The 27,591-nt window shown below is 44.5% G+C and overlaps 1 protein-coding gene across 2 annotated transcripts; it reads left to right on the forward strand.

The window, feature by feature from the left end:
* Positions 1 to 9,415: 9,415 nt before the first annotated feature.
* On the forward strand, positions 9,416 to 26,213 carry SPON2 (spondin 2). 2 transcript variants are annotated; one of them, XM_081005715.1, is made up of 6 exons: positions 9,416 to 9,723; positions 10,339 to 10,597; positions 10,940 to 11,163; positions 13,644 to 13,835; positions 19,580 to 19,754; positions 25,358 to 26,213. In XM_081005715.1, the coding sequence occupies exons 2-6, from the start codon at positions 10,375 to 10,377 to the stop codon at positions 25,534 to 25,536; spliced, it is 993 nt and encodes a 330-aa protein (XP_080861841.1). In that variant the 5' UTR covers positions 9,416 to 9,723; positions 10,339 to 10,374; the 3' UTR covers positions 25,537 to 26,213. The 2 variants fall into 2 exon arrangements, with proteins under 2 accessions (XP_080861841.1, XP_080861842.1); XM_081005716.1 differs by lacking the exon at positions 9,416 to 9,723 and having other exon boundaries at positions 10,321 to 10,597.
* The last annotated feature ends 1,378 nt before the right edge of the window (positions 26,214 to 27,591 follow it).

Below are 27,591 nucleotides of genomic sequence, written 5' to 3' on the forward strand. Positions count from 1 at the left end.
TTTGATGGACAGCCTCCATACCGCTCCATCAACCTTGGACTGGACTCGGACCCCGCCTCTCGGTTAGCCCCCAGAACCAGCACACCCTGGTTTAAAGTGTGGCCAGTGCAGGCTTAACATATGCGCCGCCGGGGTGCAAAGATCCGCCCAGGGCCCCCAAATTTAGTTTAGCCCCCAAATTAACTTTTATTATGCTTATGTCAGACACCACGCTTAAGCCTTATCTCTTGTTTATGAAAGAAGGGAGGAAAAATGAAAGAAACTTTTTTATTTGCTCATTTATTTACAATACACTTATACTTAAGTACAGTGGTGCCTCGCAAGACGAAAAGAATCCGTTCTGCGAGTCTCTTCGTCTTGCGGTTTTTTCGTCTTGCGAAGCAAGCCCATTAGCGGTTTAGCGGATTAGCGCTATTAGCGGCTTAGCGGGCTTAGCGGATCATCTGATAAGCGGCTTAGCGGCTTAGCGGATCAGCTGATAAGCGGCTTAGTGGCTTAACGGATCAGCTGTTAAGCGGCTTAGCAGATCAGCTGATAAGCGGCTTAGCGATCAGCTGTTAAGCGGCTTAGCGGATCAGCTGATAAGCGGCTTAGCAGCTTGGGGAAAAGGGGGGGGGGGAGGAAAAAAAACCCACAGGAACTCGCAAGACATTTTCGTCTTGCAAAGCAAGCCCATAGGAAATTCGTCTTGCGGGGCACCACTGTATACAACACAACAACCCTTAAACTTATTAGTATTGTTTAGGCACCTACTTAGGAGAAACATCAGTCGTGTCAAAGGTGCCGCTGACCCCGCTGCTGCGTAGCAGCTCAGTACAATACATAACATAATATTTTGATGTAAGAGTTAATTTCATGCGCACGGCGCTGTTGTGAATGACAAGCACCGCCGCTGTTGCGGTGCGTCTTTGGTAAATGAGTGCACAAAGTCAAAAGTCCTTTAGTGAAACAGTAGGTATACATTTCAGTAATACCTAGGTATATGTGTATTTTGTTTTTCTAGCTTGATCAAAACTATTTATTATTTCATAACAGGCAGATAGTTAAGAGCTTAGGCGGCTTCAGCGGCGGGCGCCTTGCGCCCCCCCCAGAATTCAGCGCCCGGGTGCCCTGCACCCCATGCACCCCCAGGTAAAGACAGCCCTGAGTGTGGCAACTACTGTAACAATATCATGGTGAGGTACCAGCACCATTTTCTAGAAGAAAAGCACTGTATAAAACATACAGGATTGCTTAATTCTGAAATTGTGCAAAAACATTCAGATCAGGCCTATTTCTGTCCTGGGTCAAAGGGAAAGAAAAAACATTTAAGATAGAAGAGTACATCAGAAATAGCAATATGCCATACTTAAAAGAAGAACAAAGGAACACCCTTAACTCCCAGATAACAATGCAAGAAATATTTGAGGCAATAAAAAGCTCTAAAAATGGCAAGTCCCCAGGCCCGGATGGCTTTAGGGCAAAATATTATAAGAAATTAAATGAACAATTAGCGAACCCATTGAAAGATGTCATGAATGAAATATTGAACACAGGCGAAATCCCAGAAACCTGGAAACAGGCCTATATAACAGTAATTCCAAAACAAGATGCAGATTTGCTACAAATTAAAAGCTATAGAACTATCTCCTTGCTAAATAATGATTACAAATTGTTTGCAAATATTCTAGCTAACAGATTAAAAAAAAATATTAAATGAATATATACATCAAGATCAAGGTGGGTTGTTACCAGGAAGACAAATGAAGGAGAATATAAGGAATATTTTGAACATAATATAATATTTGGAGGCTAAAAATGAAAAGAAAGTGGCAATGATGTTTATAGACACTGAAAAAGCCTTTGACAATGTTTCTTGGAAGTTCATGACAAAGCTGTTAGAACAAATCAGAACTGAGGGAAGTTGGGGGTGGGTTCTGTGGGGGGAGGGAGGGGAGGGAGGGAGGAAAAATGGGGGGAAATAAGGATGATATGTCTCTGGATAATATGTTTTGTTTTAATTTTGAATAAAAAGTTATTTTTTTAAAAAAGAGAGAAATCTTGAGTAGTTCACTGTTCTGTACATGTTCATCTTTTGATCACATTATTGTCATTCAAACTCGGTCCACTGTGGTTTGCATTCTGTTGATTCTGTTCGATCATGGCCCACTATGGCAATTCTGTTTGAGTCTGTATAGAGGATGGCACGATCACCTGTTACATATTGTTATATTTCTTTTTTTATTTTCTTTGCTATTTACAGTGCTGCCGCTGCTATCGAGTGGCCCATCATCAAGTAGCTATCTGCCCCCAGGGCAGTTTCCAAGCCTTATTTACTTGGGGAGGGAAATGAAAAGAAAAAGCTTGAAATCGTTGTGTGAATGACGCAGATCAAGGCAGACCCGTGGAGGGAAAACATTGCAACACAGCAACAGATCCTTCTTGCACAGCTTTAAATGGACACATGGAGATGAAAGGTTGCCAAGGGCAGTTGCTGCAAGAGGCAGAAAGGACTGCAGCGTTTTAAAAACAGACCAATATTTTGGATTATGTTGTGTGTGAGAGTCTGGGACGGGATGATGCTCATGAATGACGATGATGGACATGAAACACATGGTTCAGATTACATCTGCCCCCAGCCCCCAAAACCCACAATGAAATGATGCAGAGGTTTGATTAACTGGACTGGCTGAATTTTTCCACAGTATTTTTCAATGAGGAAACCAACATAGTTTTCGTTAGGAGACTCTGACTCTGAGACTGCATTTATAAGAAACACAGTGACTTCACCTTTCCCCCCTCTATTGAAAACTTTCAATAAAATATAATTTTTTTAAAAAAATCTAGCTCCCCTCAAAATTCAAGAACCTTTCTCCCCCCCCCCCCAAGTCAGTAACTGAAATATCTGCAGAAGAAGAAGAAAAGTATGCTTTTTACGGGCTGATTACAGCAACACATTCAATACTGTGTGGATTTATTTAGTTTTATATGGTGTACTGGAATAATTGTCTGCTGTAATCTATGGTTTCATGACAGGGGGCAGAGAACAGAGACCTTCTGTTCAAAAACCGAGTCTTAGAGGGGACAGTCCTGCTTTGGGGCATAAGATATTATAACAAATGGGTCTGCTTTTGTTGCCTCCATCTTTCCCCTCTTTCACGAGGGAGCACCCCAGTTGAATATAAACCTTCCCTTCTTTTCTGAGTTGGTTAGCATATTCACTTCATTGATAACTGCTTATATGGCCTAACATTCTGTTCCTGCATTGGCCAGTCTGATGTGTATAAGCCACAGGGACATGAGCAGTGTTATTCTTCTAGAAAAAGAGGTGCCAGAACTCACCACAAACTCACCCTTGTTCTCTTATACAGTGGTACCTCCAGTTACGAACGGGATCCATTCTGGAGGCCCGGCCGTATCCCGAAATCTTCATAACCGGAGACACCCTTCTGCGCACAGGGGTGGCGCAATTGAGCGCTTCTGTGTTCGCAACCCAAAAGTTATGTTACCCAAAGGTAACGTAACCCAGGGGTTCAATGTAATGGTAATGGCGCTCATCTGAGAGGTGCCAGAACTGAGTTCTGGCGAGTTCCGGCTGGACAGGAACACAACATTCTCCCAGTCAGTGCTGCCTCTGAGACTGGAGGTGGTATGAAGCTAACTTGACTGGAAGCCATTGATCGGCTTTCCCTCCATTCAATTCTCTAATCCACTTTAAAAACCAGTGCTTTTTTTTTTCTTAAAAAAATGTTTAAGGGCATTCTCACTCATGAAAATCACCATTTTATAGTTCAAATCGGGGGAATACAGTAAATACAACGAAACTGACCGATCACAGTGCTAGATTCCAACTCCTACTTCACACATTAAACGCTCGCTTCCCTCTGAGATTCAGGAAACACTGTGACAGGAAATGGGGCCACCATCAAGGGTAGCAATGGAACTGACGATTCACTGTGCTATAAAAGAAACTAACAAATTATTATTTTTTAGTTTCTTCTCCCGTTAGATTCACAAAATGTTTAAGGGTACCATCCCATTTCAGAGTCCTCGCTAAGTCTTATGAGAGTGAATCCCATCATTCAGGAGTGGGGAACTGGTTTCAGCTGGATCCAGACTTTACCCAACCCTGTGGGCAATTTCAAAAGGCGGATGGTGTTGCCCGCCTGCCATCGCTATGGCATTAGGTGAAACCTTCTCATTTGCCAGGCAGGGTTTGCAGGGGCCAGCAAACAGCTGATCGGTGGTCCTTGCCAACACCACTTCCTGCCGCTGGGTGGGTCATTTGGAATCAAACTACTGTACAAAGATAAATAAGCATCATTTCCATTACTAAGCCCACTTCACTCACTTTGTCTCTGGCCCCACCGACCACAGCCCATGATGATAATAATAATAATTATAATAATAATAATTTATTTATATCCCGCCCTCCCCAGCCGAAGCTGGGCTCAGAGTGGCTAACAACAGTAAAAAATAACACAGTTTACATAAATTCACAATCAATTAATTGAAATACATTCTAAAATCAATTCATTCTAAAATCAATTCAGAATCAAATTAATGGCAACCATTGGGCTGGAATGCTATGAGGATTACAGAAGGAGGGGGTCAGACTGCACCTTGGCCAAAGGCCTGGTGGAACAGCTCTGTCTTGCAGGCCCTGTGGAAAGATGTCAAGTCCTACAGGGCCCCCTAGTCTCTTGTGACAGAGCGTTCCACCAGATCGGGGCCACGGCCAAAAAAGCCCCGGCTCTGGAAGGATGTCCATGAGGGTCTGTGGCCCTTTGGTTCCCCATTCTTACTTTATCAGATTTTTTCAGCCCTACACAGGTGAGACAGGAATGATATGGGCTGCTGCATCCTTAGGAAAATGCTGTAATCCTGGCAATGCCATGCGCACCGACGGCAATTTTCATAGGGGGCCCTCAAACCATAGCTGTCAACTTACAGATTTGAAAATAAGGGACTAGCAGCCTTGAAAATAAGGGACCAGCAGCCAAAATAAGGGATTTTAGTCAACCAGCTGAAATACGAAGTTAAAAGGGACCAGATAATTTTGGAGAGCAGCGCCGGTTTTTAGCCCTTCGTTTCCAGAGGTTGCTGCTCAAGACACCAGCCGATGAAACACTGCAATTAAATAACTACAAGCAGCAACCACTTTTCACGCAAAACGAAGTCCAAGCTACGAAGATGCTGCTGCAGTTCTGTATCTTTTCTCTCGTGCTCCATCTGCAGCTCTCAGTTCCATCAGGTGGGGCGGGAGGAAGGGGGGGGGGAAATAGCGCCTGAAGTAAACCCGCAGATCAGACCATCTATGCTAGTCTACCACTACAAATCTATGGGAGAAGCGCTTGTGGTCCTTCCCTTGTAGCCCTTGGAACACCTGCCCACGCCTCCGCCTCCACCTCCTCTTCCTCTTCCTCCTCTTCCTCCTCTCTCTGAATTGCTTTCTCTATGGTTGCCCTCGCTCTCCTCTCAAGGCTCCTCAGCAATTCATAGGCCATGCCAGGCTGCCCATCTCACCCGGGTCCTTTGGCGGCACAGCTGCAGTACGGCCTAGCGGGAGTGGCAGCGATGGGCAGAGGGGAGGCCCCAGGCAGAGACGCTCAGTTTGGCGGCCGCAAGGAGGATGGCGGCAGAAGGGCCCGAGGCTCCCGCCAGTCCTGGCGGGGAGGGGCTCCCAGGGGCTGAGGCTGGTGAGAGGAGGCCGGAGGGGGGCAGGCTGGGCAGCCAAACAACACAGTTGGAGCCTCCCTCCTCCCTGGCCTGCTTCCTTTGAAACCCGGGAAATTTAAAGGACATCCATCAATAAGGGACAGCAGCGGGACATGGCGTTGGGATAAGGGACTGTCCCTCCAAATAAGGGACGCTTGGCAGCTATGCCTCAAACCCCTAGTCAACCTTAGTATCAGCCCCCTAGTATTATCCATATATAACACAAGGATAACTTGCCTTCTAGAGTGCAAAAACTTCAGGATATACCCACAGAAGGAGAGCAAATAAGCTTTGCTTCAATACCTAAAGCAAAAAGCTCCAACCAAAGATGTTCTGTGCTAGCAACCATAGAAGAAGAATGCATAAAGTCTGTTGAAAATGTATAATTTGCTCTTGGAGTGGCATACAAAAGATGAACAGCTTAAATCTGTAATGATACAATGGGCAAAAGACTTGGGAAATAATATAGAAATGGCAGATTGAGAGAGGCTATGGAAAACAGCACCGGAATTCACAGCATGTTGTCCACTGAAAGAAAATTACATGAAAATGATGTGTAGGTGGTATCTGACACCTGACAAGTTAGCAAAAATGTACAGAACAAGTTCAAATATTTGCTGGAAATAAAGAAAAAGAAAGGTACATTTTAACATAAAGTAACTAAATAATAATGAGTTTGACCAAACTGACAAATAATGAGTTTGACCAAACTGCGGGAGGCAGTGGAAGACAGAAGTGCCTGGCGTGCTCTGGTCCAGGGGGTCACGAAGAGTTGGACACAACTAAACAACTAAACAACAACAACAACTAAAGTAAAGTAAACTAAAGTACCGGTAACTCAAAATTTCTGAGAGATGGTATATAATAAAATGAAAAAAATGTTTAAAATAACTTTTGTTAATTTTGGATAAAATGGATTGCTTCAAGAAGTGGCAGAGAGATATTTCTAGATTTGTCTGGCAGGGCAAGAAGCCTAGAATAAAATTTAAAATACTAACGGACGCAAAGGAAACAGGTGGATTTGCCCTGCCAGACCTTAAACTTTATTATGAATCAGCAGCTTTTTGCTGGCTGAAAGAATGGCTGCTTCTTGAAAACACAGACATTTTGGACTTAGAAGGTTTTAATAATGTATTTGGATGGCATGCATATTTGTGGTATGATAAGGTCAAAGCACATAAAGCATTTAAAAATCATATTGTCAGGAAAGCATTGTTTAATGTCTGGATAAGATATAAGGACCTACTTGAAAATAAAACCCCAAGGTGGCTGTCACCGATGGAAGTGAAAGCTCAGAAAAAGCTCAATATGGAGGCCAAATGGCCGAAATATTGGGAAATTCTGGAACAAGAGGGAGATAGATTGAAACTGCAGAGTTTTGAGAAACTAAAAAACAAAGTGCGAGATTGGCTTCATTATTATCAGATAATGGAGGCATACAATTTGGACAAGAAAATTGGCTTCCAGGTGGAAAAATCAAAATTAGAAACAGAACTGTTAGAACCCAAAACTAAGATTTTGTCAAAGATGTATAACTTGCTGTTGAAATGGAATACTCAGGATGAAAGGGTGAAATCTGCTATGATTAAATGGGCACAAGATGTTGGACATAACATAATGATGGCTGACTGGGAACAGTTATGGACCACAGGTATGAAGTTTACGGCATGTAATGCCTTAAGAGAGAATATTATGAAAATGATATACAGGTGGTACATGACACCAGTCAAGCTTGCAAAAATCTATCACTTGCCCGATAATAAATGTTGGAAATGTAAAGAAACTGAAGGTACATTCTTTCACCTTTGGTGGACATGCCCAAGGATTAAGGCTTTCTGGGAGATGATCTATAACGAAATGAAAAAGGTATATAAATATACCTTCCTGAAGAAACCAGAGGCCTTTCTCCTGGGCATGGTCGGCCAATTGGTGCTAAAGAAGGACAGAACTTTCTTTATGTATGCCACAACAGCAGCAAGAATACTTATTGCAAAGTATTGGAAGACACAAGATTTACCCACCCTGGAAGAATGGCAGATGAATGTGATGGACTATATGGAACTGGCGGAAATGACTGGCAGAATCCGAGACCAGGGAGAAGAGTCGGTGGAAGAAGATTGGAAGAAATTTACAGACTATTTACAGAAATATTGCAAAATTAATGAATGTTAGAATGATGTCAGAATGAAGTTAAGTGGTTTTAGCAGCAATGTTATAAAGCTGTATGTAAAAATGGATTGTTAACAGGTGAGAATCCAAAGTTATAATACATTAAGTTAAAGGATTAAGACAAAAACAAAGAGGGAAAGGAATTGCTGAATTAACTAATTGAACTGGAATACAAAATGGGAGGTGTGAGGAGGTCAGGGAAGCAAGGAAATGAAATGTAAGGCATGGAAAGATTGATTTGTTTTTAAGTGTCTTTTATTTTTATTTTTTTTCTTCTGTATTTTGTATTTTTTCTCTTCTTTATTTATTCCTTTTTTTCTTTTCTTCTTATCTATGTAATCTTTTTTTTGAAACCTTAATAAATATCATTAAAAAAAATAAATAATAAAAAAATAACTTGTTAAAAAACCAGAAGCTTCTTTTACTAGGAATTATAGGTACCAAGCTACCAAAGGACCATAAAAGATTGCTTATGTATGCGACAACACCTGCACAGATGCTACTAGCCCAGAGATGGAAGGAAGAAACTACCCCAACCAGAGAAGAATGGCAAACCAAGTTGATGGACTATGCCGAAATGGCAAAATTAACTGGGAAGCTCAGAAATCAAGAAGACAAGAACTTGAATAAGGAACGGGGGAAGTTTACAATTTGTTTACGAGACCACTGTAAGAAGGTTAAAACATTAGCAGGATTTTAACCACACTTCTAAAGTAATGAAAAGTATGGATAATTTAGAAGGATTAAAAATTTGGATAAATATTGATAAGGTAAAGGGACCCCTGACCATTAGGTCCAGTCGTGGCCGACTCTGGCGTTGCAGCGCTCATCTCACTTTACTGGCCGAGGGAGCCGGCGTACAGCTTCCGGTTCATGTGGCCAGCATGACTAAGCCGCTTCTGGCACAGAAACGCCGTTTACCTTCCCACTGGAGTGGTACCTATTTATCTACTTGCACTTTGACGTGCTTTCAAACTGCTAGGTGGGCAGGAGCTGGGACTGAGCAACGGGAGCTCACCCCATCACGGGGATTCGAACCGCCAACCTTCTGATCGGCAAGTCCTAGGCTCTGTGGTTTAACCCACAGCGCCACCCGCGTCCCTTTTTAATGAAGGTAAGTTATAGTAAAAGTTTATATATAATTTACTATTTTTTCTGTTACAGGTTTATTTGAAACATGACAACTGTGACACTTTTCCCAGAGGGGCATCCTAGTGGCTCCTTGTCAAACAAGGATGTCTTGTAGATCTTCTCCAGATAGTGTACAGCAATTAAAATGTACACAGCGTATAATTGCTTTCCTAAAGCATATTTGTAGCGACAATATTTTCCTTAGGCACCTTTGGTTTTCTTCTTCCAGCTGAGACGTGCGCATATGGGTGAATTAGAGGAGAGTGCTTTCAGTCAATACTTGAAAAAGCCATCTGTCAACCAATAAAACTTACAAAAATGTGCTTCTCATCTAAAACTCTTCCACGAGAAAGGTTTTGTCTTGGAAGCAGTTTGTCCTTAGCTTCGGGGCACGAAAGCAAGAACAAAGAAATGTACAGTCTTCAGAAACCTTGAACTGATGGCAATAACGTAAGGTTCTCTAAAATCTTGTTTTATCTGTTCGGCACCACAATTTTAATAGGGTTTTTTTTAATTAATTCTCATGAAACAGTGAAAACGTTTCAAACAAGGACAAGATGCATTCGTCTCATCTAGTCTAAAGGTTGCAATCAGCCTTGGACCAAAGGGACCTAACTTCTGGCATAAATAGCAGCAAGCACTCTGGTTTCATCCTTTTCTGTGGCAGAACTGCAAGAACAAGCAAGGGCTCTTAACTTCCCAGGGCTTCACAGGAAACACCACCCAGTAAGTGTGAAATATTTGCATGTATTACTAATGTACATTCCTACTATCTTAGCTGCTGTTTTTAATTCTGTCCAATTCTTAAAGTAAAGAAGTTTTAAAAATAATGTTAAAAGTTATTGTTTAAAACAATCATAGTTTGGTGTTTTATTATCTAATATCTTGTAAAATATGCCCCCCTCCTAATTTCTGCATCATGGGACTTAGCAGCTAGATTATGCCTTAAATTTGCATGTACTAACTCCGACCTACAGTGTTGTGTGCCATGAGGCAGTTTTTAAACTCAATTTTCAAAGGAAGTATGTCTCTGGGCAAAATGACGTGCAACTTAATATTTTAAAACATATATACCATACGCACCGAAACAATTGCTAACATAATTGGGCCAAGATGTGATTCCAATAAGACTGAAAAAGCAAAACTGTAAACGGATCTTGAAAAAGCACGTCGCCAGAAACATGTTTCGTTTTCCAATCGGAAACATTTGTTTGGGGTACTGTTACAACTTCAACTTATTCGAAAGTCTTGTGATTCTTAAATGCAGCAGAGTTTTTGGCAGTTGACTTCCTGCATGCTCAGAGTCTAACTGTATCAAGCTTTCATTTATTTAACCCACAGAGAGGAACGTGGAGGGTTTTCTGCACGGGCGAGGAAATGGAAAACTTGACCGCTGTCTCCAGCTCCTATAGAATCATCATAGCATTGCTTTTCACTGTTCTGAGCTTTGTTCATTGTTTGCCTATTGAGGAAGACTCTGTTTGCACAGCAGAAGAACTTGCAAGGTACACCATTATTTTCACAGGAAAGTGGACCCAGGCATCGTTCCCTAAGCAGTACCCTCTGTTCAGGCCTCCAGCACAATGGTCGTCACTTCTGGGTAAGTCAGGCTCATGCAGATACTAAAGGCAAGCTAACTCTCTAAAAACCGTACCATCTTTTCTTAATTTATTTATTTTTTTGTAATCAAGTTACGTCTAAGTTCCTATGACTGAGAGACCAAACATGCACTATCAGCAAGCTCAGTGTTATACAATGTGGGGCTGGTTTCTCCAGCTAGCTTCTGTTTCCAATTTTGCTGCAGCTAAAGTAAACAGCATACCTTACTTCTTTAAACATGGCTTGTTCCACTTCAGAAAGAGAGGAGAAGAACAGCATACAGTATATTATTCAGCAAATCTAAACCAGACTCCTGCCTGCTGCAATGTCTTCCCTTCCACAGGCGCTGCCCATAACTCTGACTACAACATGTGGAAAATGAACGAGTTTGCCAGCAACGGGATGCGTGACTTTGCCGAAAGAGGTGAACCCTGGGCATTAATGAAGGAAATAGAAGCAGCTGGGGAAAAAATCCAAAGCATTCACGGAATATTCTCCGCTCCTGCCATTTCCACTGGCACGGGGCAAACGGCCGCAGACTTGGAGGTCCACCCAAGACACCCGCTGGTAAGTAGGGAAAATGCTCATTGGCCTATTTTTTTTGTAAAAAAATAAATAAAAAATAGAGCCATCACCCGATTAAAGAAATGGAAGTCGGTTACTTAAAACGAGTGTGTTATTCAGTCAGTTGTTTCCCCCCCAAAATTGCATGCAATTAAAACAATGGTTTTCAACAACCGGGAGTCCTTAAATTTTAGGTGTGTACATCACAGCAAGCACCTTTGAAGAGAGGCATGTCGTTGTGTGTCTGTCCGCAGGGGGAATGCCTCTTTTAAGATGGTTCCTGCCACCTCCGTATGGCTTTTAAAAATATAAGTAAAGGTAAAGGGACCCTTGACCATTAGGTCCAGTCATGGCCGACTCTAGGGTTGCGGCGCTCATCTTGCTTTATTGGCCGAGGAAGCTGGCATACAGCTTCCAGGTCTTGTAGCCAGCATGACTAAGCTGTTTCTGGCGAACCAGAGCAGCGCACGGAAACGCCATTTACTTTCACGCCGGAGCAGTACCTATTTATCTACTTGCACTTTGATGTTCTTTTGAACTGCTAGGTTGGCAGGAGCAGGGACCGAGCAATGGGAGCTCACCCCGTCACTGGGATTCGAACCGCCGACCTTCTGATCGGCAAGTCCTAGGCTCTGTGGTTTAACCCACAGCGCCACCCGCGTCTATAAGTAGTTATAGTACTATAAGTAGTACTATAAGTAGTTACATCTAAATAAAGGCTTTAAAAGAAAAGAAACGACCGTGTTGGCCAATTCATTGGGGTGTCAACAGGCCTGTTCAGAGCTTGTGTGATGCCCGGGGCGAGAGTCTTGTTAGAATAAAGTTATAAACTCAAACAAAAAAAGCAGCCTGCTTGGTTACATAAGAGTAAGGTAGCTCAGATAAACCAGTTTATTGCACCAGACACATGGCTCCAACAGCCCAGGACATGTGCCACTGCGGTGGCGGCAGCGCCTAATCAGATCCTAATCTGCTAGTATGCAGTAACGCAGGTCTAGATTTTACTATCAAAGTCTTGCAGCGCATTAAGTCCCCAGTCAGCTGGGAGGTAGGGGTCCAGTGGAAGATTTAGGAAAGTGCAACCAGATTGGTCATGTTGGGCATAGAGCCTTGGGGTGGCACTGTGGTCTAAACCACTGACCCTCTTGGGCTTGCTGATCAGAAGATCGGTGGTTCAAATCCCCGCGACGGGGTGAGCTCCTGTTGCTCTGTCCTAGCTCCTGCCAACCGAGCAGTCTGAAAGCATACCAGTGCAAGTACATAAATAGGTACCACTGCAGCGGGAAGGTAAACGGCGTTTCCGTGCGCTCTAGTTTCCATCACGGTGTCCCGTTGCGCCAGAAGCGGTTTAGTCCTGCTGGCCACATGACCCGGAAAGCTGTCTGTGGACAAACACCAGGTTCCTCGGCCTGAAAGCGAGATGAGCGCCACAACCCCATAGTCGCCTTTGACTGGACTTAACCGCTCGGGGGTCCTTTACCTTCACTTTTTAGAGCCGTGGGGGTGCCACAACTACAATTCATAATGGAGCGCAAGAGGCCTTGCATGGGATGCTGCTGAAATTTGAAAGCCCAAGGTCTTGGCATGACAGCTTAAGTTTGGCAGGTCCCTGGCAGGGGCCCCCCAACCAACTTAGCCCTCCAAGGCCTATCACAAGTGTATCCAGCTGCCCCCCCCCCCCGAATAGGCCTGAGGATCAATTGAGGCATCTAACTGATTCGTCAGTCAAAGGTTGCAGCTCTTGGAAGCATGAGTGGAATTGCATGAGCAGACGTCACCTTCCTCTTTTCACCCACTTCAGATTTTGAGGGTGGAGCGGAGACTGCCGAGAGGAGGAGAGGAAGGCAACGTCCCATCGCATTAGAAGTCTGCTCCACGCCTGCACAAACAGCTTTGTACACAGCCCAATATGTGCATGACTGAAACTATTTGAAGAAGAGTCTCTTATATAAGCGCCGCAGAGTTTAATATATTTTGCTCAAGAGGCCGCCAAGTGTGATGTGGGAAAGGGCCGTATTGTGCCATAATCAATAAAAATAAATAAAGTAGATTATTTCTAAAACAGACTCTCCAAGTGTCCCTATTTTCCAGTGACAGTCCTGGATTTACAGAAGGCGTCCTGGGTTCTAATTTGATCCCAGAATGTCCCGCTTTTCCTTAGGACATCCCTATTTTCATCAGAGAAATGTTGGAGGGTATGGAGTTATGCGACTCCTGAGCCAGGAAGATACAACCTTTAGAAGCCTGTATAGGGATTTTTTTAAAAAAATGTTTAATGGGTGGCATATAAATAATCAGCTTATTATGATTATTGAATAGGACACCCCTATTTCCATCAGAGAAACTTTGGAGGGTATGTTATGATATTACTGTTACACTGGTTTATTTACATGTGACGTTGTGGTGCAATAATATAAGGAGGCTTAATCTAACGTGCTTAATTCGGGTTCTGAAGTAAGCCTTTTCTTTTTTTTAACTGTTAGGTGTCCATTGCAGTGCGAATTGTGCCCAGCCCTGACTGGTTCGTGGGCATTGACAGTTTAAATCTGTGTGAAAAAGACCACTGGAAACAGAAAGTATCTTTGGATCTTTTCCCGTATGACGCTGGCACTGACAGCGGCTTCACGTTTTCCTCCCCCAATTTTGCCACTATCCCACAGGATCCTGTCACAGAGGTAAGTTTCTAAGCCGTTCCTTGACTGGTCAAACACACAATTCCATTCAACATTAGTGTGATCATTATTTTATATCACAGCCGTAATTGTGATGGTAGCATAGGGACACGGGTGGCGCTGTGGGCTAAACCACAGAGCCTAGGACTTGCTGATCAGAACGTCGGCGGTTCGAATCCCCCCAATGGGGTGACCTCCTGTTGCTCGGTCCCTGCTCCTGCCAACCTCGCAGTTCGAAAGCACGCCAGTGCAAGTAGATAAATAGGTACCGCTCCGGCGGGAAGGTAAACAGTGTTTCCGTGGGCTGCTCTCGTTCTCCAGAAGCTGCTTAGTCATGCTGGCCACATGACCTGGAAGCTGTACGCCGGCTCCCTCGGCCAGTAAAGCGACATGAGCGCTGCAACCCCAGAGTCGGCCACGACTGGACCTAATGGTCAGGGGTCCCTTTACCTTTTTATATGTTGAGCACACCTGTACTCAGTGTTGTCTGACTCATTTCTTAAACAGAAGGATATGCTGTGCCCTAACTTTATTATTCCACATTTCAATTGAACCATGCTCTGCTGCACTGTTTTGTAGTGGGGACGTTCCGTCAAAGAAGTGTGAAGCGACCCAATCAAAATTATTGTTTAATTGATTAATCTACACTAATTAATTCTACTTACTCAATTAATTCAACTTAGTTACGTAATAATGAATTCTAGTGAAAAGAAAGCTAATATGGAAATTAAATTTGCTGGCATTATTTGACTGTTGGCTTATATTTTGAAAAATTATTTATATAGAAACCTAATACAGGGACTCTGCTTTTCACCCAATTATTTTTCTATAAGACCTTGATGGTGGAATCAGGGGTGTCTTTTCCCCCTGCCTTCCCAGTTCCACCTTTTCCATTATAGATGCATGTTAATAGAATTTAAAAATCCCCAAAACACACAACAGCTTTACGCAGATTTGACTTAAGCCAGGGAGGTTGGGGTCATGCTTGTTTCCTCTGTCCTTCACATTGTCTAAAGGTAAAGGTAAAGGGACCCCTGACCATTAGGTCCAGTTGCGGATGACTCTGGGGTTGTGGCGCTCATCTCGCTTTATTGGCCAAGGGAGCCGGCATACAGCTTCCGGGTCATGTGGCCAGCATGACTAAGCCGCTTCTGGCAAACCAGAGCAGCGCACAGAAACGCCGTTTACCTTCCCGCCGGAGCGGTACCTATTGATCTACTTGCACTTTGACGTGCTTTCGAACTGCTAGGTTGGCAGGAGCAGGAACTGAGCAACGGGAGCTCACCCGTTGTGGGGATTCGAACTGCCAACCTTCTGATCAGCAAGCCCTAGGCTCTGTGGTTTAACCCACAGCACCACCCACATCCCTCACATTGTCTACGATGTCTATATTTCAGGCAGTTTCTGCATGTGCTGTAGAGGGAAGTGTGGGGCAGATGAGGCTCATCAACAGGGGAAGGTAACTTATCTGGGAGAGGGAAAACTCTAGTTCTAAACCTCCGCTGCCTTAAGGGATATCTTTGGGATGTTGTCATGTGGGCGGCCCAGGATCTCCATACACACTGCTCAGGAAGTGACCTGGAGGTCACTTTGGCAGACTAATCCAGCAAACACAAAGCGGGAGGGAGCAGTTTTGAGTTACCACTGGTCTCTGCAGCCACAGCAAGTGCTGTGAATCTTCAGTGGCTCGACTTCACCCCCAGAGGCGCACTCCATTGTCTCTCGAGACAGACGGATGCCAACGACAACAAGAGACATTCATTGGACATCTGTATAGAGGTCAAATCACATAAGCCTCTTTCACAAGAGCACCACCTCCTGATTTTAAGAGTTAGCAATCGAGGGCATCAAGCGATGCACACAACTCTGTGTATGTCGGCTCCCAGTCAAATGTGATGTCATAAAGCATGGGGTTTTTTGTGACTCCATAACAAGTTGATCACTATCCCAACTCTCAAACCCTCTTTTGACATTTCTTTAATACTGTTTTTAAAAGAGCATTCCAGAGGCAAGAGCTTTTTGCCGCAACAAATAGGTGCAATTAATTTTTCTTTCTTTCTACATGCACAGAGGTCTGCACATTGATACCTGTTTTTAGGGAAACAGCAAAGTTTCACATCTAAAGCCATTCTTAGGCTGTAACATGCAACCCATCCATAGGATACAATGTGAGGGGGAGCTTATTGGTGTTTTTAATTCTTAAAATTCATGGCACTCCCCCCAAAAAAAATTCAATTTGTTTATGCAGGTGCAAACCCTTTACTAATGGCCTTGGAATGCACATACTTAATAGTGTTCTTCTTAGCACTTTTGCCTTTTTGAAAAACCTTTAACTCTGCTGACTGTTCTCCTACAGGTGAGGAATGTTACAGCATGGTTTGTTGCTCAGACAAACCATGATCAATAAGTCAAGAACATACTTTAACTACAGATCATGGTTTGATCAGAGTGTAACAAACCATGATCCCCAGTTCAGACAGAACACTGAGCATGGTTTGTTTCACCTGTACTCTAGCAGGCAGGAACAGAGTGGTTAAGACTGACATGTTGACATTACAGTGGTACCCCGCAAGACGAACGCCTCGCGAGACGAAAAACTCGCAAAACGAAAGGTTTTTTTCGTTTTCGAGTTGCCTCGCAAGACGAATTTCCCTATGGGCTTGCTTCGCAAAACGAAGCTTGCCCCGGGGACAGCGGGTCTTCTCTTTTGAAGCAAGGGGCGGCGGGGAGAAGCGATCTTCTCCCCGCAGCCCCAGGTCCGGGGACAGCGGGAAGCGCTTCCCGCTGCCCCCGGACCTCTTTTGAAGCCAGGGGCTGCGGGGAGATCGCTTCTCCCCACCGCCCCTTGCTTCAAAAGAGGTCCGGGGACAGCGATCTCCCCGCAGCCCCTTGCTTCAAAAGAGGTCCGGGGGCAGCGGGAAGCGCAGCGCTTCTTCCCCGCTGCCCCCGGACCTCTTTTGAAGCAAGGGGCTGCGGGGAGATCGCTTCTCCCGGTGCTCCGAAGCGGGGCGGGGGGGCGGGAACACCTGCCCCAGCCGCCCCGCTTCGGAACGCTGCTCCGAAGCGGGGCGGGGGGCGGGAACACCTTCTGAAGGCGGGCGGGGGGCGAAAGTCTTTGTCCCCCCTGCCCGCCTTCCCAGGGGCTTTTAAATCGCCCCGGACAGCGGAGAAGTCCTCCGCTGTCCCGGGGCGATTTTAAAATGCCGCCCGCCAGCATTTTAAGATCGCCCGGACAGCGGAGAAGTCCTCCGCTGTCCCGGGGTTTTTTAAAATGCTGGGGGTGGGAAGAAAAGCCCTTGTCCCCCCCCCCAGCCTTCAGAAGAGGTCTGGGGACAGACTGTCCCCGGACCTGGTCTGAAGGCGGTTTCCCTAGGAACGCATTAATTGATTTTCAATGCATTCTTATGGGAAACCGTGCATCGCAAGACGAAAAACTCGCAAGACGAAGAGACTTGCGGAACGAATTAATTTCGTCTTGCGAGGCACCACTGTAATATGGTTTACTGTGATGTGTGAACAAGGCCACTCAGACATTGCCCTACTATGGGAAAGAAGCAGGCAACGTTGTCAATAGCTGCCGGCTACTTCGGAGAAGGTGTAACCTCAGGTACAGCTTTGCTATTGGTTAAAAACTGTTTTATATATTTATTGAAACACTTTCACAAAGCTTCACACACACATTGCACCAAGAAACAAAAAACAATCATAAAACCACAATAAAACCACTAGGGCTGTGCAGACATCCCTGATCTGATTTATAACCCTGATTTGTAAATCTGGATTGGGCCAGATTTGGTCTAGACCAGATTCAGCCAATCCCAGAACTGAACCCAGCTTGTGATCCAGAAATGACAGATCCCCAGAAATCCTATTGCAAAACAAGAGCATTCTTGTTTCTTCACATAGAGCAGTGGTGGCCAAACTTGGCCCTCCAGCTCTTTTGGGACTACAATTCCCATCATCCCTGACCACTGGTCCTGTTAGCTAGGGATGATGGGAATTGTAGTCCAAAATCAGCTGGAGGGCCAGGTTTGGCCACCACTGACATAGAGGCATGAACTGTGGAGCTGTGTTTGCTGCAACAGAGGCACAGATGAGTAGCTGTAGGGGGTTGCATTCTAGCTCCTACGACTGCCCCTTGCCCCCTGCTTTTGATAGTTCTGGATTACCCCGGGTGGATCTGCCACAGAGCTATCCTGGGCTCCTGCTATCCACTCTGGCTGAATCCCGGTTCAGTTCAAATTGGTACAATTTGGTTCCCTGGCATTTGTTGGCATGTTGAGATTGTGGGCATCCGTCTGTCTCGGGAGACAATGAAAGGGCGCACCTTTGGGGGGGGTGACATCAACCCGCTGGAGACTCTGAACTCCCAAGAACCCACTGAAGTAGGTGGACAGTGGTGGGTCAGCACTGTGTTGACCAGGGTCTGCCTGGCTTAATGAAGGCAGTAGCTGACCAGTGAAACACAATCATCTCTCTCACTGATGGAAGGCCGTTGTCAGGATTCGAACCACCAACCTTCTGATTGGCAAGCCCAAGAGGCTCTGTGGTTTAACCCACAGCGCCACCCGCATCTAAGTTGAGCTTAGAACTTGTAAATGCTGCCTTTCACACACCGAAGTGACCTTTCTGGGGTGCAACACTTTTACTCTCACAAGATTGAATGTATTGCCCTCGGCTGTATTTGAGGGACGATTCCAACAGATTCCACACGAAAAATGCTTATGTCCATGTGGAGTTGGGAGTACCGAATCGGTGGCGCATGCCCTTCTGGCTTGCACTCTTTATAAAGACTTGAGGAGTGAGATTATCACCCCTCTTTTATCGTCTGTTCTGGGTCTCCCAACCACTGCCACAATGTCCTTTCTCTTGGCAGATCAAGATGAGCAGGTGACAGCAAAGTTTTTTAGCTGGGGCAATCAGAATAAGATCCACCATTTGACTATTGATTCAAAACCCCAAAATGTATTTTATATAATTGCCTTTTTATTTCTATCCTTTGTATATCGTATCTTTGTTTTATTACTATGGCTGACGGCTGATGCAAATAAAATTCATTCATTCATTCTCTGGGGCACAAGACTGGGCAGTGTGCATGGAAGTCTTGGGCTGCCCAGACCACAAGACTGGCATATACTTGGCCAGAGCCAGTAAACTCCCCTAATATATACGGAGAGCTATCCCCATGATGGGGTGAGCTCCCGTTGCTCGGTCCCTGCTCCTGCCAACCAAGCAGTTCAAAAGCACGTTGAAGTGCAAGTAGATAAATAGGTACCGCTCTGGCAGGAAGGTAAACAGTGTTTCCGTGCGCTGCTCTGGTTTGCCAGAAGCGGCTTAGTCATGCTGGCCACATGACCCGGAAGCTGTACGCCGGCTCCCTCGGCCAATAAAGCGAGATGAGCGCTGCAACCCCAGAGTCGGTCACGACTGGACCTAATGGTCAGGGGTCCCTTTACCTTTTTATACTAATAGTTCTCTGACTGCTTCTCCTTATGCAGCCCAAACGTTGCCATCTGTTAACCAGATTTGATGGAACCCCAAGATTAGTAAAAGATCAAAAAGAAACCTTTAGGGGAAAATGAGAACTGAGCATGTACAATGGGTGCAGTACTATGATGAATGGTGATGGGACAGCAAATGGAAGTGGTGGAACCCTGCGCAGGAGCAACCCGCACTGCAACATTTTGCTGCAGATTCCCTTTGTGATACTAAATTGGTATCTTTTGCATATGTGTTTCAATTCACAGATCACTGCTTCCTCTCCAAGTCACCCAGCGAACTCGTTTTATTACCCCAAGCTTAAAAAATTGCCACCTATCGCTCGAGTAACCATGATAAAAGTGAAAAGAGGCAAACTAGGATTTCCTCCTCCTCAGCCCAATGTGACTGCAATCAGGAATGAAATTGATGATTCTGTTTCAGGTAAGTGTTTAACACTTGGATAACGTGGACTGTTTTGCTATAAGTATGTAATGTGAAAAAATGAATGCACAGGGAGATCATATGGGAAAATGGCAAAAATAGATTTATATAGATAATCCCTGTGGGATAATTAATAAAAGAATTGGCTGGATCCCTAGAGATCCAAAGTGCAAGGCTAAACATAAAGGTAAAGGTAAAGGGACCCCTGACTATTAGGTCCAGTCGTGACCGACTCTGGGGTTGCGGCGCTCATCTTGCTTTACTGGCCAAGGAAGCCGGTATACAGCTTCCGGGTCATGTGGCCAGCATGACTAAGCCGCTTCTGGCAAACCAGAGCAGCACATGGAAACGCCGTTTACCTTCCTGCAGGAGTGGTACCTATTTATCTACTTGCACTTTGAGGTGCTTTCAAACTGCTAGGTTGGCAGGAGCTGGGACCGAGCAACGGGAGCTCACCTCGTTGCAGGGATTTGAACTGCCAATCTTCTGATTGGCAAGTCCTAGGCTCAGTGGTTTAACCCACAGTGCCATCCGCGTCCCTTAAGGCTAAACATTCTCTCCAACAAAAAAAGAGCTCCCAACAGACTTTAAAAACACAGAATCATGCAGCAAAGTTAAGCAAGGGAATAACAGACCTTTTAAATATTCTGTTCTAGATGCTTATGATGCTTCCCCTTTCTATCCCTCTCACAATGAACAGACCATACCATTAGTAAATTTGAATGCTTTACTTACAAACATTGAAGGTCAGAAGGTCAGGTTCACATGTTATTCCATGCAGTGGCAAGTAGGCAGAAATCTTGGGATACAAAATATAGTGAAATAGCTCTAAGTACGTGGTCTGAGCTTGTAGTGAGCTATCTTGGTGAGTTCACATGGTGAAAAAAGAACAAACAAAGGAGGGAAATTAACTTTCTTCCAGGTGAGGGATGTTACCTAGCTGAGCCTAGGAATGCAATTTTGTGGCCTTAACCCCTTCATGCATTAACCAGCCCTCAGCTTGCTAGTTATGCTTGACTACAGTTTCCCACACAATTTCCCTTCTGCAAGTGGTAGTGAAGTTTACTTCCAAAGGAGTACAGTGGTACCTTGGTTCTCAAACTTAATCTGTTCTGGAAGTCCGTTCCAAAACCAAAGCATTCCAAAACCAAGGCACGCTTTCCCAAAGATAATGCAAAACGAATTAATCCAGGCTTTTAAAAACAACCCCTAAAACAGTAATTTGACATGAATTTTACTATCTTAACAAAACCATTGATCCATAAAATGGAAGCACTAATCAATGTATTGTACTATAAAATAAATAAGACAGTATTGTAGATGATAAAAAAAATTTTTTTTTCTTACCTGCACTGATAGTCAGTGTTTGGATGGGGGACTTTTATCCACTTCCGCAGTCACACAGTCAATCTATCAGTAGCTGCATAGCTGTCAACTTTTCCCTTTTCTTGCGAGGAATCCTATTCGGAATAAGGGAATTTCCCTTAGAAAAAAGGAAACGTTGACAGCTATGGTAGCTGAACTCAGTTCCACACAGTCACAAAAAACAAATTAACCAAAAAAGCCTCAAAAACCAAAACGCAAAACAACAAAAGTGCCAAACCTAATCCGTTCCAGAAGTCCGTTTGACTACTGAAATGTTCAGAAACCAAGGTGCAGCTTCTGATTGGTGCAGGTGTTCCAGAAACAATAGCCAACAGCTGCATCGGACGTTCGGCTTCCGAAAAATGTTCGAAAACTGGAACACTTCCAGTTTTTGGCGTTTGAGTACCCAGGCGTTTGAGAACCAAGGCATTTGAGAACCAAGGTACCACTGTACTGGCTAGAGTGGAATTTGATCAGGCAGATCACATGAAGTTCTTTATGCTGATACCACACATCTGCCGGCAGATTGCTGCCACTGCCCGCTGGACATTCATATGACCAGCCACAACAAAGCTGATTTTAAAAAGCTACAGGTTGTGCAATGGTACCACAGCCATGTGGAAGGATGGCTTTTCTGCAACCAGTCCTCAGTGCGTGTAGTAAATTATTTGACTTGATGAAAGAGTGACCATTAGTCCCTCTACTTTACTTTGGTTAAAAACTGTGCAGACTGCTGCTTCATCCATACCTTAGGGCAGAGGTTCTCTCCCAAACACCCCTGGTCCATCTGAGAAGTTTCTTCTACCTTTAGCTAGTAAGTGTTTGGGGATGTCTAAACCACAGAGCCTAGGGCTTGGCTATCAGAAGGTCGGCGGTTCGAATCCCTGCGACAGGGTGCGCTCCCATTGCTCAGTCCCTGCTCCTGCCAACCTAGCAGTTAGAAAGCACATCAAAGTAGATAAATAGGTACCACTCCGGCAGGAAGGTAAACTGCGTTTCCGTGCGCTGCTCTGGTTTCGCCAGAAGCGGCTTAGGTATGCTGGCCACATGATCCAGAAGCTGTATACCAGCTCCCTCGGCCAGTAAAGTGAGATGAGCGCCACAAGCCGAGAGTCGTCCGGAACTGGACCTAACGGTCAGGGGTCCCTTTACTTTTTAGTAAGTGTTTAGTTAAGGTGCTTACAAATTCACCCACTTGTTAAACAGCATGGAAATTGTAATCACCACCAAGGAAGCAAATTTTGCAACACGTCATGTACACTTTCTCTTGGGCTTTCCTCCCCAGTGCTGCTTATGTTCAGTCAGAGTTAGCTGACAGTGGCATCATAATTTATCATTCCCATGCATTCTGGTGCTTGAGTGAACTTACAATGGCCTTAACTCTTTCCTTACACCAATGGTTGCTTGAGCCTAGGATTTCCATGCCTAGGAATTTCCTAAAAGGAAATTCAAGGCAATCATTTATGCATATTATACCTTTAGAAAGTGAAAGCATTTAGCACATATTCTCTTAGGAATCTTCATAGTTTGTCCAGTAGTTCATAACAACAACAACAACAATTTATTATTTATACCCTGTCTATCTGGCTGGGTTTCCCCAGCCACTCTGAGAGGCTCCCAACAGAATATTCAAAATGCAATAAAAACATTAAAAACTTCCCTCAACAGGGCTGCCTTCAGATGTCTTCTAAAAGTCAGTTATTAATTTCCTTGACATCTGATGGGAGGGCGTTCCACAGGGCGGGTGCCACTACCGAGAAGGCCCTCTGCCTGGTTCTCCTGTAACCTCACTTCTCTCAGGGAAGGGAACCACCAGAAGACCCTCGGAGCTGGACCTCAGTGTCTGAGCTGAACGATGGGGGTGGAGACGCTCCTTCAGGTATACTAGGCTGAGTGTTATGTGGTCCCGGCGGCCACTCCCAGTCACCAGTCTAGCTGCAGTGTTCTGGATTAGTTGTATTTTCCGGGTCACCTTCAAAGGTAGTCCCACGTAGAGCGCATTGCAGTAGTCCAAGTGGGAAATAACCAGAGCATGCACCACTCTGGCAAGACAGTCTGCGGGCAGGTAGGGTCTCAGCCTGTGTACCAGGTGGAGCTGGTAGACAGCTGCCCTGGACACAGAATTGACCTGTGCCTCCATGGACAGCTGTGAGTCCAAAATGACTCCCAGGCTGTGCACCTGATCCTTCAGAGGCACAGTTACCCCATTCAGGACCAGGGAATCCCCCACACCTGCCCACCCCCTGTCCCCCAAAACAGTACTTCTGTCTTGTCAGGATTCAACCTCAAAGAAAACGTTCTGAGCCTACAATGTATTCCATTGTTGCTTAACTTTGAGAGTGAAGGGACCACAGCTAAGACAGGAAGCCTGATGCAAACCTTGGACTATAGACCACTGCTATCAGAAACAGTGAACTGAGAGATCAAAAGAGATGTTAGAACAGATCACTAGAGCAGGGGTAGGCAACCTAAGGCCCGGAGGCTGGATGTGGCCCAATTGCCTTCTCAATCCGGCCCGCGGACAGTCCAGGAATCAGTGTGTTTTTACATAAGTAGAATGTGTCCTTTTATTTAAAATGCATGTCTGGGTTAGTTGTGGGGCCTGCCTGGTGTTTTTACATGAGTAGAATGTGTGCTTTTATTTAAAATGCATGTCTGGGTTATTTGGGGGGCATAGGAATTTGTTCATTCCCCCTCCCCCCTAATATAGTCCAGCCTGCCACATGGTCTGAGGGATGGTGGACTGGCCCACGGCTGAAAAAGGTTGCTGACCGCTAGACTAGAGGAAATAAGCTAAACTCAGCAAATTCTCTCTCTCTCTCTCTCTCTCTCCATAGACAATTTCACACACACACACACACACACACATATTTAGAGCACAATTTTTATTAATTTAAAAAGACTACCAGCTTTTGGTACAGTTCCATGCAGTAGCTTCAATACAGGTGTACAGCAACAGACAATCTCACAAAGTTTAGTCAGTTAAAGAGGAAGATTGCAGGGGAGGGTTGTGGTTTTTTTGTTTTTGTTTTTTTTGAAAGAGTAAGAAGAAAGCAAGATGAACTGGGAATGTATCAAGTTGTTTAAATCACAGTTCTCCAGAGCTTTTGCTTTAGTTTAAACAAAACTTATGCAACCATACATTGTGACATTATGTTAGGGAAAATAGGGGAAAACACTATGGAAAACACTTGTTGCGAATTCTGACTGGAAAGACTATTTCATATATGTGGACATTTCAGTTAGTTTAATACAAGTCACCAGAATACAAGTCACCAGATCTTGAACAACTATGCTGGCACTCAGAGCGTTCTGGGGCTTGCTTTTAAAGGCTTGCAAGGCTTGGGGTCCAGGAATATCCCCACTTATTGTCAGAGACCTATGGCTTAAACCTGGCTTGTTTGAAATTAACCACAGTTTGTCAACACAGTGTGATAGGAATTTTATGGTCTTAGATATATGGTAATGTTCATAAGTGTACCAACCAAGCACGTACATAGATCAGCACAGGAAGACCGACCTGGAACCATTTTGATTCCTAAACTGAGCAAATATTTTCTCTGCAAGGTCAAAGTGGGAAACCTCCCCATTGTCTCTTTCCTCACAAATCCTGTCTTAAGGGCACATTTAAGATATGAATAGGGTGTGAGCCTGTGACCTGGCCCAGGAACTAAGTACAAAAGACTGGCCAGGCTCCCCAGGCAATCCAATCAAGTAACCTGCCAGACAGGAGATAAACAAGGACAGGAGAAAAACAACATTCAAATTTCTGTTTTAGACCGCCTTTTCTGTGATGTATGCATGATGTATGGAGGGCTGGTCTTGAGCTCCAGGGCAGGGAATTTAAAATGTCTATATAAGGGCAGGCACACCTTTGTTTTGGGTCCTCCTTTCCTGCATGTGAGGGGAGCACCCTGTTGCAACAGATCAATAAAGATCAAGCTTACTAGCTGCTTTGCTTCTCAATATTCTCTGGTTGGCCTCTGTTATTTTCTCCTACCAACAGGGAACCTATGTAATGACTCTATATGGGCTCTTGGATACCCCATAAGGGAAAAGGGCAATTTTTGTTTACATCAACAGCATACCATAGCTGAGGGAAAGCAGGAAGCTTCCATCGCCTTCTCCTGGCCTTGAGGGACAAGCATGGGGCAGGATGCTTGATATGGTTCATGCACACTTGGCTCCTGGATCTGAAGCAGACTCCTATTGCTTTATCAATTTCCTGTATATTTCAGAAACTCCCCTGGATTGTGAGACATCACTGTGGTCTTCTTGGGGCCTCTGCAGAGGCACGTGTGGACATTTAGGAACTAAAAGACGAACTCGGTATATACGTCTCCAGCCGGCCAATAATGGAATACCGTGCCCAGAGCTGAATGAAGAAAAAGAATGCGACCCGGATAACTGCGTGTGAGACGGTTCTCTGGGACAATAATTTAGATAATTTAAATATAGGATACACTTGGTTAACACCACCTATTCCTGTTAATATTCCTTATTTTTCAGAATAGTTGTAATATTTTGTTGAAATGTTTTTGCTAAACTGAGTTGGGCATGTTTAGCCTGGAGAAGAGGAGGTTAAGGGGTGATATGATAGCCATGTTCAAATATATCAAAGGATGTCACATAGAGGAGGGAGAAAGGTTGTTTTCTGCTGCTCCAGAGAAGCGGACACGGAGCAATGGATCCAAACTACAAGAAAGAAGATTCCACCTAAACATTAGGAAGAACTTCCTGACAGTAAGAGCTGTTTGACAGTGGAATTTGCTGCCAAGGAGTGTGGTGGAGTCTCCTTCTTTGGAGGTCTTTAAGCAGAGGCTTGACAACCATATGTCAGGAGGGCTCTGATGGTGTTTCCTGCTTGGCAGGGGGTTGGACTCGATGGCCCTTGTGGTCTCTTCCAACTCTATGATTCTATGATTCTATTCTATGATTCTATGAGTTGCTAGATAGAAAACAGCCTTTTTATTATGGACTACTGCAGTGCCACCTGGTGGCAGAAACATTTCTCAACCGTATGTACTTCAATTATCAGACATGCATATCTGTAAAAAAAAAAAAAGTAAAGGCCACTACCTTTAAGAATTAGAATGTGTTCTTTGACATGTATTTATATGCACTGTATTCCTCTGAATTATTTTGCTGGGATTTTTGACATTTATGGTGTGTTATTTGCAAACATATTTAATGCACACTTGAGAAAACAAAACAAAAAACCAGACAGGAAAGGCAGAGAATAAAATACAATACCAGCATCCTCGTTGGTGTACAAAATAAGAGGCGTGACTTTCTCAGGGATAAGAAGAATGCCCCGTGACAAAATAACTAGGCTAGCCATTATCACATGTTTATGTGTGGAGAGAGAGAAATACTATGGTCTGAATGCCGTAACAAACCATAATTCTCTTGTTTGGCTGCTGGCTGACATTGGCTTGCTAGAACACCCAGCATCAGCCAACTCCTCCAAGCCATCACTGGCCTGCCATTTTTATTCATTTCATCCATTTGGAAACCATACCTCATCAGGTAAGATCCTGAGGTGTTTTCAACAATTACATTAAAGCATCAAAATAACACATCTCATATTAAGACCATTTGAACTGTCAAACAACAATCTATACAACAGAACATCAATTATAGATAGAACTGCTACATCAATTTCTAGGGCCCAATTCAACAATGTAGCTCAAACCCAACCCAAGAATCTTCAGACCCAATCTGACCCCCAGATTGCGATCTGGAGGAGGGGGGAATCTTTGGAAATCCAACTGGCTTGCATTAGGAAATCCAAAATGGCCGCAACTTCCTTGGTTTCCCCCCACATGGGGACATAGGATTTGGAAGTAAACTGCTCTGGTGGGGTGCTACTATATTGCTTGCCACAGAAAACATCCTCCCAGTTGAGACATTGGTTGATGGACAAGAAAACCTTTCCTGGACAACCTGAGGCAGGTCCTGCCAAACAGGCCACAGGCTGACCAGAAGGCCAGAGGGTTGGAGGACAGCTCCTGGCACTCAGGGTCTTGGTGGCCTTTGGAAAGGGCATGAGGAGCACTGCAAGCTGAGAAGTGGTGCCCTATTGCTCTCTGCCCAGTAGGCCAATTTCTCCATCAATGGAGATTTCATTCTTTTGTTCTACCATATGCTCACGCAAGAGTTGGGTAGTGTTCCAGAATCCTACTGGAAAGAAAGAAAAATGAAGAGAAGGGGGGGGGGGAGAGAAAAGAAAAATAATCTAATAGGTTTGAGGTTAGGTTTACGTGTTAGGGTTAGATTTAAGCTTAGGGTTAGTTATGTGTTAGGTTTAAGGGGCTAGGGGATAGGCTTAGTGCTAGGGAATAGAGTTAGGGTTAGTGGTTAGGGTTATTTGCTTGGGTTAAGCATAGGGTTGGGGCTTTGGATTAAGGTTTGTGGCTGGGGCTGAGGACTGTGGTTCATGTTAGGTTTAAGACTAGGTTTAGAGTTGGGG

Source organism: Podarcis pityusensis, assembly GCF_964106645.2.
Source record: "Podarcis pityusensis genome assembly, chromosome: 5".
Classification (NCBI taxonomy): Eukaryota; Metazoa; Chordata; class Lepidosauria; order Squamata; family Lacertidae; genus Podarcis; species Podarcis pityusensis.